The following is a 21,424-nucleotide window of genomic DNA, read 5'->3' as shown; positions in this document are numbered from 1 at the left end:
TTGTCGCACAGTCACTGGGCACTATCACACAGGAATGTATGGCTTTACCTCCCCTGCGTTTATTTCGCCATGCATTCACTTCTGTCTTAATTTCCCCTGACATTCACTGCTCCATTACAGGGGGAGACCTCCTATCCCCCTTCATTTGTAGCCCATATTCTACCCAGGCTACTCCTTGACCCAGCCCTAACCTTTAGCTAACCTTACCCACACATACTGCCACCTTCACAACGCAAAGATTCAGATGAAGGCATGAAGAAGTAAATGTATGACCAACTAAATGTCTGGCAAAGTGAAGGTAGACTCAGTAAGGGTAGGGGATGTTTTCTATGTGGGGTAAAGGGGGATACCTCATATAGGGCCACTTTAATTAAGAAGTGTCTGCTATTGTCTCAGAGGTTTGACATTCTTCATTTGAAGCACTGCCAGAGGCACGGTCTTACTGTCGCGGTAGAACACTACTCGCCCATGTCACATAGACAGTGTTGCAGTGCTGCTGAAGCACTGCTTCACTATTACATAGAAACACTGTCTCACAGCAGAACAAGAGTGTAATGTTATTGTCACTAAAGCACTGTGTTTCCTTCATGCTTACTGAAGCATTGTCACTCATTGTCATGAACAGGTGTGATTTCACATCATTAAAGTCTTATGCAGTCACAAAGGAATGGTCTCACTGTTGTAAAAGCACCCCCTCAGCCCATTCTTGGTGCGTGCTGTCGCCCTCTGCCGGAAAGCACCACTGTCACAAGACACAAGGGACCTCATCACGAGTCGGGCGGTATGCCGGCGGTATTCCCGCCCGCGCTTATAGCGCTACCGCCAACTGGTCCGGCGCTATTCACGCCAGGATCACGGGTTTGTCAGAACGGCCCTTCCCCATTCCCCATTGGGCCCCTTCGGGAATTCCCCATTGGGGTATTTTCAGCGGGATTACTGTTGGCGGTATTACCGCGTGGTACCAACGCTGAAAATCCTCAAATTCCCAGCAAACTTCCCCCCCCCCCCACCCCTCGCTCAGAGCTAGGGGTAAATACTGCCAAACCTGTGATTTGGCGGACCCTTAAATGCAGTGTTAATAGCGTTACCGCCGCATTTAACGGTTACCACCCACCTCGTGATGACCCCGAAGGTCTTTCCCAATAAATCAAATGTACCATATCCATCTCTCACACAGTGGCACTCTCTAAAACGGTCAATGAGCTCAGTCACGCAGACACACATTGTAGCGCGGTCACAGAAATGCACTGTCACACAACAATGCCTAAAAATGTCACCGAACGCGCTCTCTCACTCACCCTGAGGCACGGTCTCCAGCTGTCCCAAGCACGGTCCCTGAAAACTGGCTTACACAGTCACACTGAGGCATCCCCTTCCCTGAATTGCAGGCACGCCTCGTGCACACTCACCTGCTGATTTGGGGCGCTCGCTGGCGTAGTGCATGCGGGCCTCGGTGTGATCAGACCGTGGAAAGGCTTCGGGCACGGACTGGAAGCTGGGAAATCCGTTCCCGCAGAAGGAGGCCGGGGAGTCTGGTGGGATGCCTGGGGAGGTGGGCTCGTGGAAACCTAAAAAAGACGAAAGGAGAGTGTGAGTTGGGTCCCAGAAGACACAGTTCCAATCGGTAGTCCTGACAGGAATGCACGAAGACAGGACCTTACAGGAGCACGTGTCTTACTATCTGTCACACATGTACAATAAGGAGATGGGCCAGGCCATACTGGGACAGCGGAGCGGGTGGCAAGGCCAAGAGTGCACATCAAAGGCAGAGGAGACCCAGCACAACCACCTCGTTTTTGCAATTGTAACCCAGAACCAGGGCCGGCCTTAGCGGCTGTTGCGCCCTGGTCAGCAAGACAAAAATTGTTCAATAGGCGCGGATGCTTCGCATCAGCTCGCTCTTGTTATTAAATGCGCATTTAATTTCAATAGGGCACCTGCCGCGCATTCTGGCGTGGTGGGAGACCTTCAAAGACTGGCGTGGTGTGGGGGGGTGGGGGGGTTAATAGCAGGGCGGCCCACCGCTAAGGCCGGACCTGGCCAGAACGTAGTATGCTGCCCCGCATCGATCAAAATAAGCACAGTTTTTCACTTCCCTCACCCTCTCTTCATACTTGCTGGCATCAAAATAAAAAAGAAGAGGAATTTCAAGGGCAACATTGGCAGTCCAGGCCGCGGGTTTTTGTGTTCTAGCATAGCGACAGGACACCTTTAGAGAATATCAGCTACAAGAAAGGATACAGGCTGTAGTATAAATGTAGCCCCATGAAAAAGGTGCACATGCCCAGAAGAGACCGAGTACTCCGATTAGCAGCAGCCTCACAGAAGGTGAAAGTGCTCAAGCATGGACACAGCAGACTAATTGGAAGCAACAATAAAAGTACACGCGCCATAGCATAAGTAGTGGATACAGGTAACAAGCTATCAGGAAGGTGCACCTTTTCAGACAGAGACTGAGACAAGAAGAGGGTCATAGTTTTCAAGTGATGTTGCCACTAGAGAGCAAAGAAACAAATGACTGTACAACATATCAGTCACTAATCTAATACATAAAGAAACACTACAGGCAGTTAAACCATGTGTGAGGCTTTTTTGAAGAGCATACCTTGAAACTGAATTCACTCTCAAGGGCTGACAATTTCAAAATGCTTAGGGAAGGGCAATTTTGACGGTATTAGCATACTTGATGGTAAACCAAATTGACCTTTTCAATTTGATCGCAGTTTTTGTTCGTTTTTGGGGGAATTCCGGTCAATTTAAATGAAATATATAAGTGGGGTGGGGTAAGGAAATAGGTCACGGTGGGGGGATAATTAGGGGGGAGTAGAGGGATCTCCCCCCACATTTTCAAGAAAAAAAACAAAAGAATTCAGTAAAATTGGAAAATGTCCATTTTTTTAAGTCAAATCGACGTAAACTATGTCAGCCCAATCTGCAATTTATGTACTTTACCACTCTGTTTTCCAATTCTTATCATATGAAAGGTGCAATTGGTTGTGAATATCTCACTTTCATGAACTAAAATAATCCAATTTTGTATAACTGGTTTGGAGAGTAGCCAAATCACAAAACCCAAGATGACAATTTTTGAAAACAAAACATTATAGAAGCATGTTATACAACATTGGAATGATTCTAGTGCCATTGTGTCCATCATCAAGGGAAGTGTGAAAGTAGCAGAACATGATGTGCGCTTAAAGGTTTTTATCTGGATTCTTCTTTTGTATGTTCAATTTTAAACACACACTTATGAATTGTTATGCGCAAAAGAACTTTTGCAATTGTACAAAAAAATCAAAAATCGATTTTGCGTCAAATAGGCAGACCTGAAAAGATGGCCACCTTTGATCCCCTCTCTTCTGTCTTGGACAACGTCTACTAAAATGGTCTACATAAAAAGAAAAATAGGGCGATGGGCTAAACAATGCCAGAAACATTTCATAAGGCAAACCTTTTCATGGAAGAAAGCCAGTACTTTACAGTGATATAAAATGATTTATCCAGGATCACTAAATTGTCTGATGGCAAAGCCAGTATACGAGCCTGGACACTTTGCTTACACAGTCTAGAACATGGCTACCTAATCACCTAACTCTGTATGCTCTTCATTGGGGGTGGCTGTCCAGGATTTCCAACCCCTGTATGAAGGAACTGAGTTTTGCATCTTCACCATACTCATTCTACTTTAGTTTTTATAGCTATCGCTACCTGGTGCAGGTACCTTGCTCTTGTAGCACAATAGGTGTTACTAGCAACACGTCATGCATACGCACGCAGGTTTATCAACTTCAGACACAGGAAAAGCTGAGTCAGCTCTGCTGGAAACTGGTACTGTGATCTGGCATATGAACACAAATCCAAGTAACAAGTGATTAACACACTGAGCTATCTTCTGAACCATTGCAGCACTCAGATTTATGTTTATCCATTTAAACGTTGGTTATTGCACATGATCAATGTTTCCACCCAGAAATGTGAGAATGTCGTAGTAGTGCCACGTATTTATACCACACTTTACATCGAAAGCATTACAGGATTAGATAATCAGAGAAGAATGCGCTTGTCAACAATAGGCACAGCAGGTTTAGAGCCTCAGCAGCATATCGAAACATCCTGACGTTTGTTGTTTACATTTTGTGAACAATGGGCACACTGTCTTGGCAGCCATGTGGAAGCCCCCTCCAAGGTGGGGGCCCGGGACATGAGCCCCTTTTGCTCTCCCATAAAGACGTCACTAAAGAGACCAGTATAATGCTGCCTAAGCAGAGGGCCCTGGCATGTGGGCACATCAACGACAGAGGTAGCAGTTTCAGTTCGTGCATAATGGGAGACGGGGCACCAACCAGCCACCCATTCTGGACGAGACAAGCCAGCCCAGTGTAAACACTGAGCGCTCCCTCGCCTGCTTGTTGCAGCTGAGGGAGTGCTCCTGGCATGGCTTTAACTATCAAAGGGAAACATAGTTAGCCATGCAAGGCCAGGGGCGTTTTGGTTCCCTGGCCTTGCATGCGCCATTGGGGATGCAGACAGGGGAAATGCATGTCTGAATGCTTGTAGGGGACACTCCGGCGCCTCTTTGCACATTCAGAAGGCTTGGGACATTGTAGACAGAGGGCTCTGGCTCCTCCAAGCATGTTACAGGAAGCACTCCATGCTAATTCCTATTTGTGCTGCATGGAAGCCTGAAGGCTTTCTGATAAGTGACCTGAGGATCGGATCTGAAAGCAAGCAAATAATATAAGTATACATGTTTTTGTTTATGCATGTGTGAATGAACAAATGTATGGTCTCTAGGAGCATGCGTGAATGAGCGAATACATGCTATGTGAATGTGTGTGTGCCTGCGTTTGTGCTGGTCTGGGGGCCACTGATTTGGAGGGGGCTGGAGAAGAGGGAGGCGGGGACTTGGTATTTTTTATTAGGCATAATGATAAAGCAAACATGATCAAATGTTATTAAGTGTCTCGAGTGGCCTAATTTGGCGAAACAAGTTTGGCCATGTATTGTTACTGTGGCCTGGCAGTTTTTGCTGGGCATCAGACGTAAAGCCAACATTAACAGTGTTCTTCCTTGGCCAAAAGGGCCTGCATTGGTGCAGCCAGTGTGGACACGTTATATTTTTACTGGCAAAGCCAACAAAAGTATGTTCTCATGTGGGGATACTGCATATATTGGCAGAGCCTGCATGAACATGTTTTCTTATGGTATCATAACTGGCATTACGAGCAAAACAAACATGAGCATGTTCTTAAATGGGAATAATGTCATATATTGGTGCAGCCAGCATGAAAATGGATGGGCACAGCCAGAGTGAAAATGTTTTTTTACACAGGCAGATATTGTGGGAAAATATCATGAACATTCATTACAAATTTTAACTGGCACTGTTGGTGATTTGCATCTAATGGATTAGTTGAACCTATTATTTTAAAAATGTTCTCTGGGGAGAAGCCCCTGAACCCACCTTGGTTGGTTTGAGATCCCTTGCTTTGCTCCTACACATTTGTGTAAAACTTTTAAATCCCCTCCAATTAAAATAATCAATAGCCGTCACTACAGAGATCAGGGGATCAAAATGTACAAACAAAAATAGTGGAACTATGTGGCCCCTCTTCCCACCCCCACCGACCCCATATTCCCCCTCAATCCCCCCATATACGAATCGGATAACTGAGTCCTGACTTTCCTCCATTCGGCCCCAAAACTGTGTTTTACAACTTGACTTTTAACACTGAAGGCAACAGTGAAAAAAAAGGACCTGTAACGACCACCTTTACTTTCAGAAATTGTCCCCTCACAGCATGCAGCTTTATGCACTCTTGCCTTTTTTCCAATCATCCACCACTCACACCTTCCAAGGGTCATGGCCAGGACTATGGCCACCCATTACCCGCAGAGACAGCTGTGCCCGCAGCAATTCCATGTCAACCGTGCTTAATTGTAGAAGACAAACGCGGATAACTGTTGGCTATGTGGCTGTTCCGGAATGGGGTTATGTCCCAAGGAGTCTAGAAGAATAAAGAAAAGCAAACCAGTGGCTGTGAGATAGATCAGCAAGATGTGAGACTAGAGTGCTCCAAGCAAGACCAAGATTCGAATCCCCAGTAGGGGTCAGAGGAGATAAATACAAAAATGCCCTTCCATGCCACCGAGGAACTGTGCTCCAGGTTAAAAAAAAAGTAGGGGAACGTCGTACCCTATAGTTTCAACCTACTTGGACGTCTGGAAATACCAGTATAATGCCAACTGAACAGATTGACACTGGCATGTGTGCACATCAAAAGACAAGGGAGACCAGTATGAGGACACCTGTGTGGAGGACCTTACAATTCCTGAATGACACTTGAAAAAAGGGCGTTGGAATGCATACCATCAAAGATAGAGGAGAAAGGAAAGAGAAGACCAGTGCAGGAGAATGCCACCTGAGGAGTTGTTATTACCATGCCGGCGCATCAAAGACTGACACCTGAATCCTCTTCTCTAGCTGAACTGAGGGGGACTGCCGTTCTTGCACATCCGATAGATGAGACGAGGACAATGACATTGGAGGAGAGAGTGCTGCCTTGCATACAAACCAAACCCACCTCAAAATGGCCACTTTCACACCCGTTGAAGGCTGCACCAAATGCAGTCTTTTGGATATGCAGCCTTCAACAGGCGGTGTTTAGACATGGAACCTGAGGGCGACAATGTCTGGGTCTTTCGAGGACGGTGGTGTTCGAGGGTGATGTGCAGAGGCGGAGGAGGATGACAGTGATGATTTACTGCCACTGGCACATCGCAGGGATGCCATGGATGGCCGTGATGTACTGATTCACCACTATTTTTGATCACTTCACACGTGCAGCTGGCATATGCCAGCTAACGCACTGGGCACTGCAGAGTAAATAAATCACTCACTTACAATAAAAAAGCAATGTCCAGTCATGATTTCAATGCACCACCAACTGCAAGGTGTATAATGGAATGATTAACAAATGTGGTAAAACAATAACTGCAAAACCTATCCACCCCCACACCTCCTCCCCAACTATCCCTCACCATTCCCCCTCCCCAACTGTCCCTCCACAACTCCTGTCATGTTCTGGGAGTACTCCTTGCACAAGTCACATACAGGGGACATGTCTGTTCTGGGCCTATTTATGTCCCCTTTTTGTGTCTGGCATGCAACTGCGAGCCGATCTGGACAGCCGCATTGAACGCTGCCTTGGGCTGCTGTGCACTGAACTATCAGGCGTTGCACTGGTGGATAGTGCCTGGGCCTGTTCCGTGGGCTGTCTGTCTGGGAATGTCTGAAGGAACATAGCCATTGTCTCAGCAATTGAAGACATTACACTGTTGCCGTCCTGTACCCTCCTGGACATCTGTACTATGGCTCTCGTACAACAGCCAAGTCCAAAAGCATTTCGACGCCCACTGGCCTGGACGCTCTCACACATCAACTGCGCCACATGGAGGTGCTGCTGCACCAGGGCAGTCATGGAAATCTGGCATTCCTCTATGTGTCGCAGTCTGCCATTCATTTTCCTCACACTGGGTAGGGTGGGCGTGTTGGGCTCATTGGCTCCATGGGGCTGAACACCAATGGCTCATAGGTGCTGTGGTCGGTGGTCTCTCCTGTGTGCACTCCACCGTCTATGTCCTCTGCACTGGACAGATGTGCATGTGGCTGCACTGGTGGTGGTACTGCAGCAGTTTGGTCTGCCTGGATGGGTGCAGCTGGGGTGACTGGTGCTGGCTGGATGGGTGCAGTTGGGGTGACCAGTCCTGCCTCAACAGGTGCAGCTGGGGTGGCTGGTGCTGCCTGGATGGCTGCAGCTGGGGTGGCAGTAGCAGTTGTGCTTGTTGAGGCTGTGGTGTGCTGGCTGGAGGTGGCGGTGGTCCGTGGTGTCCTGCGGCATCGATGGCTGGTGCCCCTTGAGGTGCTTGCCTGGGCCTCTTCATTGTCAGATGATGTGCCTGAGGGAGTCAGAAAGGCAGGTTGTCAGTGAACAGAGTCGATTGATGAGGCAGAGATACATGCATTATCTTGGTTGTGGCTGTGCTGTGCCAGGGACATAGCAGGGAGCATGGCGCGTACATAATTGTGTCATGCGTACTGTGCAGGTGGATTTGTGATGTTCGTACGATAGAGTAGTGCGCTGGCGATACTGTTGTGGTGTACTGCCAATTGCTGGGTACGGTGTTAGGGGTGGGATCTTCATGCTGTAGGATGTTGGGGTGGGGTGCGGTACGGATGGGGTCTGCATGTGCCTGTTGCCTGTAGCACATTCAGGGATAGTTGAGCATTTATGCTCATGGGTCAGGCTGGCTGGGACAAGCAAGTCACATGTTGCCTTTGTGTGTGATGCTGGTCATTTGTTGGTGGAGATGAAGCTTAGCACTAATGTACCTTTGTGCCAGGGGAAGCACAGCGGGCACACATATATTAAGCTGTGGCTGGGTAATGTGTGTCTGTGTGGAAGCAGATGCATGTTCTGTTGGCAGTACAGAGTGCCTGTGCTGTGTTTTAGGTGTATTAGTGGCATGTGTCATGTTTTGGGGGCCAGGGTGCATGTTGGTTTATGCACCCAGGTTGCTGGTCTCTTGGGGGTGGTCATGTGTTTTTTTTTTCTCAATGTTGTGGACGATGCAATTGACATTCCGGTCATATGTTGGTACAGTAGTGGATGCAGGATGGACAGAGAGGTTGACATTACATCGGGGTTATGTGTACTCCCCAGTCTCTTCAGGTGTCCCGGCTCCAGCCTCTGCAGCACTGAGCCCCCAATGGCTTCAAAGTGCAGCACACTGCTGCATGTCTCCTCCCAAGGCAGCAGGTGTATTGGGGATGCGCTCCCCTCACCTGTTGCCATGTCCTGTCTATGCTGGGCCGAGAGGAGGTTGTGCACCCTCAATCGCAGGTCGTCCCACCACTTGTGCAGTCTCGCACTGTGCGGGGTTGTGCCAACTGCGGAGAGCTTCGGGGCCACTTCCTCCCAGATGCTCTGCCTGCGCTGGTCATTGGAGAAGAGCTCTGCTGCATGCTGGACAATGGTGTCCGCTAGCATGTTCAATTCAACCTCACTGAAGCGTGGCTTCTGCTTTTGGGTCTCACAGACTCTTGATGTCATGGTCAAAGTTGAGTTTGTATGGTCAGGAGGGGTAGATGTCATCTGTGCTTTCAGGATTGCAATGGACTGGGTTTTTATAATGGCCAACGGCCGATTTCCTGTTCTGCCGATCACTTTGTTTCCGTTCACCGTATTTGCGGGACCGCTGTGACCACTGCCGGTGGCAATGGGATCGGTTTGCCGGATTCGGAGTCACCATCACCGAGGAAGACGGTGTTCACATTTTGGGGGGGTTTGGATGGTGTTTCCGGCATGCCGGTCCCGCCGTTTCTGGCATGCTGGAATGTGCGTGCACGACAACACGGAATCATCCAGAGATTCCGGCATCACGGGTTGCCAAAGACAGTGGCACCAGCATGCCAGTAACTTGGATTTTTTACCGGCATACTTGTAATGAGGCCCATTGTCTCCCTCGCCCACATTACTGGATCACCTGCACTCTGTGCACCATAGCCAATTAGCACCCTTGGAGGCGCCGGTGGCCAAAGAAAAGGCTCGGAACGCAGACTGTATTCACAAAAGAAATCCCGCATTGCGTGCACTTTCATTAGCGTCGGGCGCCTCCCTTCGCTGCTTCCTGCTCCCACTTCACATTAGCACCCATGTACATCACTACACAAGTGCTAAAGGTGCGATTTTATTTTTTATTGTGTCAAAAAAAAACATACTTTTATCTTGCTGCACAGCACTGCACAGCGCCTTCAGCCAGGCAGTCCCCTCTTCAATGTTGATGAAGACGGACTTCCTGGCTGAAGGTACTGTACTGCGTCGGGCACGAGATAAAAACTTTTTTTTTTAAAAAAAAAAAAAAAATGTGCACCTGTGTAGTGATCTACACTGGTGCTAATGGTGATATGCCACTCAGTGGCTGGGCCCACCCTGTAGGTAATGGCCCACCACCCTTCTTAAAGGACCCTCGCTGCGCTGGGGCCCTTAACTTGGGCAGTGGGCCGTTACCTACAGGGTGGGCCCGCCACCTAAGGGCATACTGCCTCATTATAACATGGCCATCAGAGCTCTTCAGCCAGTTCTCCCCTAAATGGTCCACTCACGACCTACTTATAAATCTGTCACCAAATGAGCCGGACTCTTAGTGGGACAATCGAAAGAACATTACACCATCCAGCCAACCATCGCACAGCCGAACTGGGGTTCTGTACTTCCTGCATGGAGCTCGCCAATTACACCCCTGTTGTATTCTGAACAAGCTCATCATACTTTCAGACGTTTCCTCGCCGATTGCCCCACACTCTTTGGAAATCTGTGAAGAACTTCCTCTTTTCTTTGAGGACATGGCTGATCCTGTTTGCTCCAATATTGACACAAATGAGTATTCTCTAAACCTTGACTTTCCCCTCTTCTCTCGTCACACTTTACAAACCCTTATTTACAGACTTTGCACCTGTTGATTTTGAAGCACTTCGATTCTGCCTTTATCCACCATCGGCCCCCTCACTTGAGGTGTCCCCTGGACTCAACACTCTCCCTGGTTCTTTCGAGTGTTTGTGTTCAGCCTCTTATCAACTTTATAACTTCTTTTTACCTTACTTGTACGGACCTATGCAGTTACCCAGATCATCATTCATTTGGTAAGGGGTTAGGCGGAAGCACCCCACTGTTCCGAACTTGTATATCCATCATTTTACATTGTGTGGGTGCTTCCAGTGCTGGCCCCAAGCCAGATTGCGTGGTCAAGAACCTGGTCTTCAAGTATTGTGACAACGTATCTCTCCTCCTGGACATCAGCCAGGTGTCTTCCTCCTGTTGGTACTACCTGTGCCTCTTGTGCCAGACAGTCCCCTCCTCCTGATGGCATCTTCTCGGACCTAGGCATGGAGGGCCCTTGCACAGTCCTACTTGGACAATTCCAGCTCTTTACTTGGGCCTCCCTGCACTCCACCTCAGACACCTTCAGGGCGTGTAGAATTCTATAGCCTGCCCCCGTCATTCCTCCCACATCTCGCCCTTTCTCACCAAATTCTATCTGCGGCCGATTATGATGTTCAATAACTTCTTTTCATCAAAATCACGCTTTAATGCAGGGCCAGACCTCTTGGGTCCTCTGGTTGCATGCTCCTGGTAATTCCTATGTGCTGTTATGGTTGTGATTGAGGATGGTGCCGTCTTTTTGTTTCTGGATCTGGATCCTACTCGTTCAAGTAAGTTTCCACTGGAAATAATTTCTAATGCATTCTATTCCAACTTGCAGACTGAAAACCTGGCTTTTCCCTGAAGAATGCAACCACTAAGCATCGTCTATGCTGCACTTCAGGACCAAGCGCCATGAAACCACTTTGTAAGGATCTAGTGCTCTACAAAAAGCAATCAGAACAGAAATAGTGAGCACCAGGAGAAGGCCATTTGAGCAGAGGGACTGGCATTCGTGCATAACAAAGACTGAGGAGACTACCAAAGCTGAGCATGCAATCAAAGATGGAGACCAGGATGTTCCATGTCATTTGCAGAGGGGGCACAGCGAATTGTGTGCACTACAGACAGAGGAGAAAAGACAGAAGCTATCAAGAGAACCTAGGTCATCTGAACTGCAGTTACGGTCTGTTACACACATGCACTACTGAGAGGCACCAGGAGAAGGTAGGCCACCTGAAAAAAAAGCACTTGGCATGCAGGTTCATCACAAACAGCCCAGAAATCAGCAGAACCGCCTGAGTCGAGGGCACCACCATGCATGCACATCAAATACGCGCATAAGCATGCACACTAGAACAGAGATCAAGATCAGCCATGTGCACCATGGGCCATCAGCAAATATGCCAGCGGAACAGAAGTCGACTCCTTTCCCACAAACAAGCACACCACTGACAGAGGGGAGGTGAAATCAAGGTCATTGTCACACTCGCCTGTGTCTCTGCAGGAGCGATGGACGAGCCTCCCATGACCCAGAGTCTTCACTTCCCCTGTTTCACCCAAAGGAATACCTTGATCTTTAGTAGGGCGTGCACTCCATCCTGCATTTGCAGGGGCACGATTCACTCATGTGATTGGTGTCAATGTCTGTAGGCTGAGTTCAGATGCCAAACGCTGTTTTATGCCTTCACAGCGAGGCTGAGAGTTCAAGGCGCCAGTTTCTTCACTGGCTAGAAAGTCCTTCCCAAAAGTGAATGTTGCGTGGAGAATGTTGAATGTCCAAAATTGTCCATATTGTCTTTGTTTTCCAGTATTTTTTTGGGCGAGTAGTGCTGCGTGTAGAAGCTAGCTGCTGGTAGGTTTGCGCAGCGCCTTCAATTCGAGCGCGCCTGGTTATGTCTCTCCCTTTCCCTTGCAGGAGAAATTATGTGGTATTAGCGCCTCAAGTCCGGGTTCAGCTATACTTGAGAATTGGTGGTTAGGTAAGTTTGCACGGAGGCTTTTGGTAAGTTTGCACCGCGTAGAGAGAGCGCAGTGAAATAAGTGTATGCGTTATTGGAGCGAGCGCAATGAATAATGTCTCTTCTTTCTTACAGGGGTTTGTGCGCTCGTGCAACTAACCTGGATTCCAGCGTTGCTGGAAGATTCGGTGAGTATACGCAGCGTTACTGATGTGCACATGTTAACGCTAGTCTTCTTTGTTCTTACAGGTGCCGGTGTAGAAGTCCCCTCTTGACTGGAGATAGCTGCGGCGTGGAGTAAGAACCAGGTAAGCTGAAGCTGAATGATCCGGAGCGGGTAAGCAGAATTAGGATGATCCGGAGCAGGTAAGCAGAAGCAGGATGATCCGGAGCAGGTGAGCAGAAGCAGGATGATCCGGAGCAGGTGAGCAGAAGCAGGATGATCCGGAGCAGGTAAGCAGATGCTGGCTGATCCAGAGCACGGCAAGTGTGTTGCTGATACAGCTCACAGTAAGCAACAAGAAGCACTGGAAGAATCTTGGGTGTGGCTTATATAGCCAGCCACACCCAAACACTAGAGAGCTCATGAGTTACCATGCACTTCCCGTTTGGCAACAGGAAGTGGTAACCAGGAAGTTACTACAAACACTAGGAAGGAATGAAATGAGGGATTTGTTATGGGTTCTTGTGTGCCTATGCCAGGCCTGCCAAGCCTCCACCCAGCTTGCCCCAACTACCTGCCTGATACCCATGACAGTAATGCATTCATGCACCACTCAGAAAGAAGAATGGGAACCTCTGTGCCAGTATCAATAGGGTTAACGATACACATTCACGACTACCACCGGTCTGGGAGTCCCAGCCATGCATGCAACCCACTTCCGGACGTGCATGCTATAGTTTATGCCACTAGGCGCAATAACATTTCTGTATGTACCACTGACATGGGGGACTTGGAGACTGTCACCAGTGACAAGGTGACTTCCATTCATTTCCTAGAGGTTTGTGACAGATCCTTGCACCTAGAGGCCTTTCAGGCTATTACTAGACCTGGTTTTCAGAAATACAGCAGTTTCCAAGCCACTCTCCTAAACAGATTGTTGTCGATTGGCAATCGTTTGAGGAAAGGGGGGCACTGGCGAGCACGCGCTACACGTTTCTCCCCACTGGGCTCTGCACCCGGCCAGCGAGCCAGGCCAGGGATAGAGTGTCCCCACAGGTTACTTATACGAGTGCCGGCAGAGGTTCAGGAACATTTGGTGGTTAACGTAGTTCCATGTTGCCTGGACCGTCACGACTAATGAGGTTGTGGCCTAGGGGGCACAAGGGAGCGGTAAGAGGGGGAGAGAGGGAAAGGGGGAGGTGTCCCAGCAAAGGGAGGGGCTTTGTTAGTATTTCAAGATAGGTATAGGAGCGGGTTAATAAAAACAAAGTATAACTGGTTTCTGTGGTGGCAACCTGTGTGGCACTCAGGTGCAGGTGGTGAGGTTTTTGGGTCTTTACGGGGTGCCGGGCAGATGGGTATATTATATATATATTCTTTCTTTTTTGGGGGGTTGAATGAACAGGGATCAGTGCGGGTGGCGGCCCTTTCAGCTTTCTGTAGTATTTCTGTTTCAGAAGCCAGGGTGGCTGTAGGGATTTTGGGAGGTGGGGGTCCCATAGTTTACCATTACAGGGAGAGTACAGTTAGGAGAGTGGGCGCCAGGGGGCAGCGGTTGCTGCACAGCAGGAGTGAGGGATATCCGTGGCAGTGGGTTTGCTTAGGGGGGATACTAATAAAAAAAAGGGAAAATATATTCATATTATATTTACTGTACAGAGTTATCATTGTCAGGGCAGCAGTTAATGGGGCTTGGCAGTTGCTCAGGATGCAGCCATTTAGTTCAGGGGTCCAATATTGGGAAATGGGCACTACCCCTCATGGGTTATGGACGGGTGAACTGGTTAGGCCGGTTCCAGGCGGCATAGGTGGGGGATAGACAGCGGGGAGGTAAGAGGGAGAAATGGGCCAGAATGGGTAGGTGGTGCGAGTGTTAGGGAGTGTGTGGCAGGGCAGGCCTCTCCCAAGAGAGATCAGTGGTGGACAAGATGGTTCCCACGGCGTGGAGTGTCAGAGGGCTCAGTACGGATCGAAGTTTGCCAGCAGGGGCAAGGCGAGTTGGTGGAACACCATCCTCCCAGTGGGTTGCAGCATGGGGGAGGGGCTAGGTCACCCCCCCCTTACAACATGAGCTGAAGGGGAATAGTACGTCCCTGGGCTGGATATCACGGTGTAATGAGATGGCCAGAACGCTGTCACCTACAGAGAGTGGGGAGAGATTTTGGACACTCCTTCCCGCCCCCCAGTGGCAGAGCAGCGGTGATGGAGTTCAAAATTAGTGGGGAAAGATTTGGACAGCTCCCCCCCACCAGCGGTACAGCTGCGATGGGGTGTGCACTCCACGCTACAACGGTTTGGACGTAGAGGTGAGCAAGATTTGAACTGAAGGTGCATTGGTGTTTTGGGGAGAGTAAGGTTGGTGGCGTGAAGGTTGTCGGAGATGTATTTGGTGGGTAATGGATGCGATTAAATAAATATAATAAACATTAAAAGAGGAAAGAAAAATAAATAATAAATATGAAGGAAGAGTGGATATCCAAGGTTGGAACAGGATTGGGTGGGTAATAGTAATAAAGAGAAATGGCATTGGAGAACTTGAGGGCCAGGAAAGTGTATTGAAAGGTATGATGAGGATGAACAGAGTAGTTGGGATGAACCGGGGAGGAGGATATGATAGTATAAGTCATTTATAACGCGCCTATACACAAGTGTTTCTAGATGGAACAAGACGAGGGAGGGAACACAAAGGGAGGACAAAACAACAATCTTACTAAGCCTTGTGACATTCAGATCAGGCAAGTGTGAGATGCAAAGTGCAAGGGGAGGGGGTAGAGGGCAAGTGCCAGGGGGAGGAAAGAGGGAAGTGCAATCAGGGCAGCAATACTTTGAGTAAGTGCAGCTAGGGCAACATGGCTCTGGGTAAGTGCAAGGAGGAAGGGGACTGTAGGGTTCCAGATAGAGCCCCTAGTGTGCGGTGGGCCTGGAGGCAGTGCAGGAGCTACGGGTCAAGCTGGGGCCTGGTACCCGTGAGACACTGAGGGTAGCCAGTCAGTGCAGTATATAGGTTGGTCAGCACGGGAGAGCGAGAGAGAAAACAGAAGAGAAGAGGAAGGTCTTGAGCTGCTTCCGGAACTTGATGTGGTCCAGCTCAAGTTTGAGAGGGGCAGGGAGGCCATTCCAGAGGGAGGCACCTGCAGAGGAGAGAGATCTACTCCCCACTTTCTGCCTGGCGAAGCATCTGACCATCAGAGATTTGGAGGTGGCTGAGCGAAGGGCTCGAGAAGGAAGGAAGGTGAAGATAGTTTGGGTTCTATTTTAAAGTGAAGACAGGGGTTTGGTGGTATGGTAGGGGATGTTTGGTTAAGTGAGAGAAGAGTGAAGTAGTTAAGGTTAAATACGGTTGGAGGGCATGAGGTATCGGGCCCAGGCCCGGCATAGAGTAAGGAGAGGGGTGTTGTGGTTGTATGGCCCCTCTGGGCCTTGTGCTTCATGATATGATATATGATATGGCATTTAGTACGCGCCTATACACAAGTGTTTCAAGGCGCGACGAGGCAAGGGAGGGGAAAACAGTGGAAGACAGACAACGATCCTACTAGGCCAGGTATCATTCAGATCGTGATAGTGCGAGGTTAGGGAGAAAGGGAAGAGTGCAAGGGGAAGGGAAAGGGGAAAGTGCAGTGCAGTACATGGGAAAGAAGAATAAATACGATAAATAAAACAGCCTGATGGTGGCAAGTGCAAGGTAAGAGCAGACATAAGTGCTGGTAAGGGAACTGAAGGGATTTCAGAACCAATCCCAAAGTGCATGGGGTTGCCAGGGAGGCAGGGCAGGTGAGCAAAAGGCAGGACCTGGCCCCAACATCAGAAAGGGTGGCCAGGTAACCGGTGCAGAATCGGCAGGGAATTTCAGCAGGGGAGAGAGGCAGAGAAAGCAGAAGCAAAGAGGAAGGTTTTGAGGTGTTTCCGGAACCGGAGATGGTTCTCCTTGAGTTTCAGGAAGGCAGGAAGGCTGCTCCAGAGGGAGGCCCCAGCCGAGTAGAGAGATCGACCACCAACTCGTTGCTTGGAGCAGCGGCTAACCCGGAGGGAGTTGGAGGCAGATGAGCGAAGAGCCCGAGAAGGAAGGTATTTAGGAAGAGAGAGTTGAAGGTAATGCAGTCCCAGGCCCCAGAAGCCCTTGTGGATAATGCAGAGGGTTTTGAACTTAATCCTTGCAGCCACTGGGAGCCAGTGCAGAGATTTCACTCCTGGAGATATACGATCCCTGGGCTTGAGGCCAAGGACAAGTCTCGCAGAGGGCGGAGAGTAGAGGCAGGCAGATTTAGATAGAGGCTGTTGCAATAGTCCAGCCTAGAGGGAACCAGTGCTCTGGATACGGCGGGCTTCTGGGGGAAGGAGAGGAGAGGAAGAATACCTCTGAGGAGGTGCAGCTCGTAGTGTGACTTCTTAGAGGCGTCAGAGATGTGAGGAGAGAAGGAGAGTGTGGAGTCGAAGATGACCCCGAGGTTTTTAGCCTTGCAGGTGGGAGCAGGAAGAGAGCCAAGAGAGGCCGGCCACAGAGCTGAAGGGAAGGAGGGAGAGGGTGTGCCGATGAGTAGAATATCGGTCTTACTGGCATTAAGGCAGAGGTCGTTGGCGGCACACCACTCCTGGATAGCAGACAGACAGTCAGAGATGAGGGAAGGAGAGGAGGAGGCCGAGGGTAGCCTGAAAATGAGCTGGGTATCATCCGCATAGCACTGAAAATTGGGGCAGAGGCCGGCGATGCGGTGGGCAAGGAGTGCCAGGTATTGGTTGAACAGCCAAGGAGAGAGGTTAGAGCCCTGGGGGATGCCACAGGTAGAGAAAAAGATATCAGAGAGGAAGGACCCAAGTTTGACCTGGGAGGGTCGGTCGGAGAGGAAAGAAGTCAGCCACGCCAGAGCCTGTCCAGTGATACCCAGGTTATCACGGAGATGGTTGAGCATGGCGTGGTTGACAGTGTCAAAGGCAGAAGAGAGAGGAGGAGAGGTCCACCCACTTGGAGAGGAAGGAGGAAATCTGACCAGGTGGTCGATAGATAGTAGCCACGGTAAGGGAATGGCTAGGAGAGAGAGAGAGCCGGCAGACAAGGCATTCAAAAGAGGAGTAGGTCTGCGTAGGAGTGACAGAGGCAGGAATCCACTCAGGGAAGATAAGGGCAACACCACCACCAGAGCGGTTGGGCCTGGGCACAGAGAGGATCTTGTAGCCGTCAGGTAGAAGCATGTCAAAGCTGGTGACAGAACTGGTCATGAACCAGGTCTCAGTGAGACCGAGGACATCGAGGTCAAGTTCTTCGAGAAGGCGGCAGATATCAGATGAATGTTTGACAACATTAGGAGACAACGTTGTCATTACTACAGGCCCGGCCGGTGCCTTTTTACAGCCCAGTTATTGGTTGGCTCACTGTGGACAGGGCTTGGGGGGCGGGTGGGACAGGACATAGAAGGATGCCAGCAATCTTCAGGGGAGGTGTTGCAACTGGAGTGGTAGCAGTGAACAGGTGGAAGGGGTTCCTACAAGAGGGAATAGTGGGGATAGGAACATATCAGATGAAGAAGTTGTTGGGTTTGTGTGAACAGTAATAATTAGGTCATACCTCTGTTCGTTTTGTTGGGTTAAGTGGAAGTTTAGTTGGGTGACAGTTGAGTTTGGTGACAGTTAAGATGGGTGAATACAGATCAACAAAGAAGTTGAGACTTATGGAGAACTCAGATGATCGGGGATGCAGGGAATGTCAGTTTAACTGAAAAGGTTTGGATAAGGAGAAGGAGAGTTGAATGGGAGGGGACGAACATTATAGTGGTGTGGAGTTATACATTCACGGCACAGGTATGCCAGGGATACAGTTGGTTAAATGATGGTTGGTTGAAGCCGATGGCTTATTATCGTGGTAAGGAGGGTGGTTTGTGCTGTTTGGAAGGACAGGCTAGGCTAGCCTGGGGTTTTAAGAGAGGGAAAATGGTAGGGAAGAAAGGTGGGCAGTGGCTCAGGGAAAGTGCACGGATAAAGTTTGGAAAGATGTGGGGGAGTTGAAGGAGGAAGGAATATTTGAAAAGAGGGGATGGGGCAGAAGTGGGTTTACCTACATGTTAACATTTTGTTTAGTCTGTAAGCCGAGGGGCCAGGTTAGTGTAGTTTGTATGCCGTGGCCTGTCACATGAAAGCAAACTTTTCACTAATGGCGAGTCTGGGTATTTTGTGCAGTTCAGCCCAAAAGCAGGGAACACGGAACGTTGTTCAAGTCCAAACAGCAAATTAGTTGCCTTATGTAACTTACAACAGTCCTTTAGCGTCACATACAGAGACTATTTGCATGGAATGCCGTGGTATCAGATCCAAGCTGAGTTTCGACCCAGCTCAAGTGAAATATAAACATAGTTTGGTCCTGTTCTTGGGATCCACGCTCTGTCGAACAGCCGATGGGATTCCACTGCAGATCTGAGGTTTTTATTTAGTTCACAAGGGAATCACATTCCCAAAATGTGCAGTAGATGCATGGAACTTGTGGGCTTCATCCCAGAAAGGCTAAGTGGTAAATACCCTCAGCGATACAGAGAACTTCCAATGACAAAAGGACCAAATACCACAAGACTACAAAAAAAACACAAATTTACTGTCACTGGGAAAATTACTTTTGGCAGTTAAGGAGTACCGACAGCAATCGCCATCACAGAAATCCACGATGTCCAAAAATTGTGACATTTGCCTCAAAGCGGAAGATCAGTTATGAGCCAAGTTACTTGTTAGCAGCTGTAGTAATGTAGATTGGGATTATTGTTTTTAGGAGACCCTACCACAGCCACAGAAAACCCCAGATGTGTTTGTGGTGGTACATTTTTTTTGTTCTTCTGCTTAAATCAAACCAGCATCTCCAACAACACACGCTGGATCCAGACTGTGCATGGCACCACACATACAGACCTGATAGCGCACGCCCACTAGCACAGGCCCAGGCAGAGCTGCCATCACACCAAGCAACCAGCGCCAGGTGTCACACAACGCCATCCAAAGGAAAAAGGCACCAGAATCGCCCAGCACCTGCCGACACCCGGTGCACCCCGCAAGTAGGCTCCACGCTCACCCTGCAAGAACCAACACACACCAACACGGAGACGGCACCACAGCGCCCAAAGGACACCCAAGCCACACAGGAATAACGCCAGAACATCGGTAGCAACCACCAATCTCTCTCACGCAGACCCAGTGACCACAGGCCGAACCGCACCCACCGGCAAGAGCATGTGCGAAGCCCAAGTCGCCATCACGGACGACATCACTACGCTGCAGAGACTGCAGGGCCGCAACCTGGACACCAGCACGTGGCTAGACACCACGAAAGGCACGTTCATGCAACCATTCCAGCCATTCTGAGCTTGAACCGACCTCCGGTGGGAACTGTGGTTACAACAGTTTGAACTATCCCTCCACACTCGCAAGATCGATGACGAAGAAATGAAGAGAGCATTTCTCATGGTCAACCTAGGCACGATGGCCCTTCGCATCTTCAATGCCCTACCAAACCGAGGCACTGATGACGACTATGCAACAGCCAAGGATGTTCTCACGAAGAAATTCAAGCCAAAAGCCAGCCACGATTTTGAGAGATTTAAGATGAGCCAAGCCAGACAACGCCCACAGGAGAATATAGACGATTTCCACAGCAGCCTGAGAGAAATGGCACTGTCGTGTGACTTCCCGAACGAGGAATTTTCAGTGAGGCAGCAAGTCATACATGGGCTGTCCTCGGAGAAGCTAAAATGCGCCATCCTCGCAGAAACAGACCTCCTGCTCGACACCATCTTGTCCACGGGACGACTACGAGAAAGAACGGATGAGTACACAACGGAAATGGAGCAGATCATAAGCCGCCTGCCCCTAGACACGGACCTTTCAAAAAACAACACCTCGACGATCAACACCCTGAGACAACAGAAGCTACGGGCAGGACCACCTAGCACTAGAACAAAGGACTGCATATGGTGCGGAGGACAACACAACAGAAACAACCCATGCCCGGCATATGGCACCACGTGCCACAAATGTGGAAAAGAGAATCATTATGCATCAGTGTGCCTGAGCTCCAGACATCCCAAAGACACTACTCACAGGGAGAACACCCCTCGACACAGAGACGATGCGGGAGCCCGAAGACACACAAGGCACCCAGAGAGACCAGCTCACCGTGAGAAGAGACAAACCAGAGGGACACGAAACGGCAGAAGTGGGCGCGCGCGCGCCATCGATGGAGAAAACTCAGACTGCTGCAGCAGTGACGAAGAACAATCCAGCAGAGAGCCATCTCCTGACCACAACAGGCAGACCTGCAACAACAATAAGGAGAGAGCGCACATGATTATGGCAGTGAAACCAGGAAACAGCAACAACCACAGTGAAACCAGATCACGACGATGCACCATATTAGTAGGAAACATTGCTGTAACGATGATGATAGACACAAAGGCCACCGTGAACGTCATGCCTGTCTCCAGATCTGCCAAACTCAAGCCCAATCCAACGCTTCGACAACGCTTCGACGACGCTCAGTTCTACTTTACACCTACGGATGCAAAAAGCCTCTCCCGGTAGTAGGGTACTTCAAAACAACACTCTCGCGCCGAGGCATTAGCTGCAAGACACAAATTCATGTTGTTGACTCTGCTCAGCTGCACTACAGCTGAACGCCTAGAAGTCATCCAATTCAACCTCGCCATCTAGCCCAAAGACATAGAGCACCTGCTCAAGAAGCACAAGAAACTCTTCAGCGGCATTGGATGCCTCAAAGGCCGGTCAGTGAAACTCCACATTGACCAGACTCTTGAACCCAGGGCAGTAAGGCACAGGAGGATACCGTT

General features: G+C 49.5%; 1 protein-coding gene across 1 annotated transcript in view; it reads right to left on the bottom strand.

Moving 5' to 3' along the window:
• DACT3 (dishevelled binding antagonist of beta catenin 3) overlaps positions 1-21,424 on the bottom strand; it is a 369,285-nt gene that overhangs the window by 18,695 nt on the left and 329,166 nt on the right. Inside the window, exon 3 of the mRNA XM_069644585.1 lies at positions 1,410-1,568. Within this exon, the coding sequence (XP_069500686.1) occupies positions 1,410-1,568 (159 nt within the window). The remainder of the gene's footprint in view (positions 1-1,409; positions 1,569-21,424) is intronic.

Source organism: Ambystoma mexicanum, chromosome 2p, assembly GCF_040938575.1.
Source record: "Ambystoma mexicanum isolate Mex_15411 chromosome 2p, UKY_AmexF1_1, whole genome shotgun sequence".
In the NCBI taxonomy this organism is placed as follows: domain Eukaryota; kingdom Metazoa; phylum Chordata; class Amphibia; order Caudata; family Ambystomatidae; genus Ambystoma; species Ambystoma mexicanum.
This window is presented reverse-complemented; position numbering and strand designations above follow the sequence as displayed.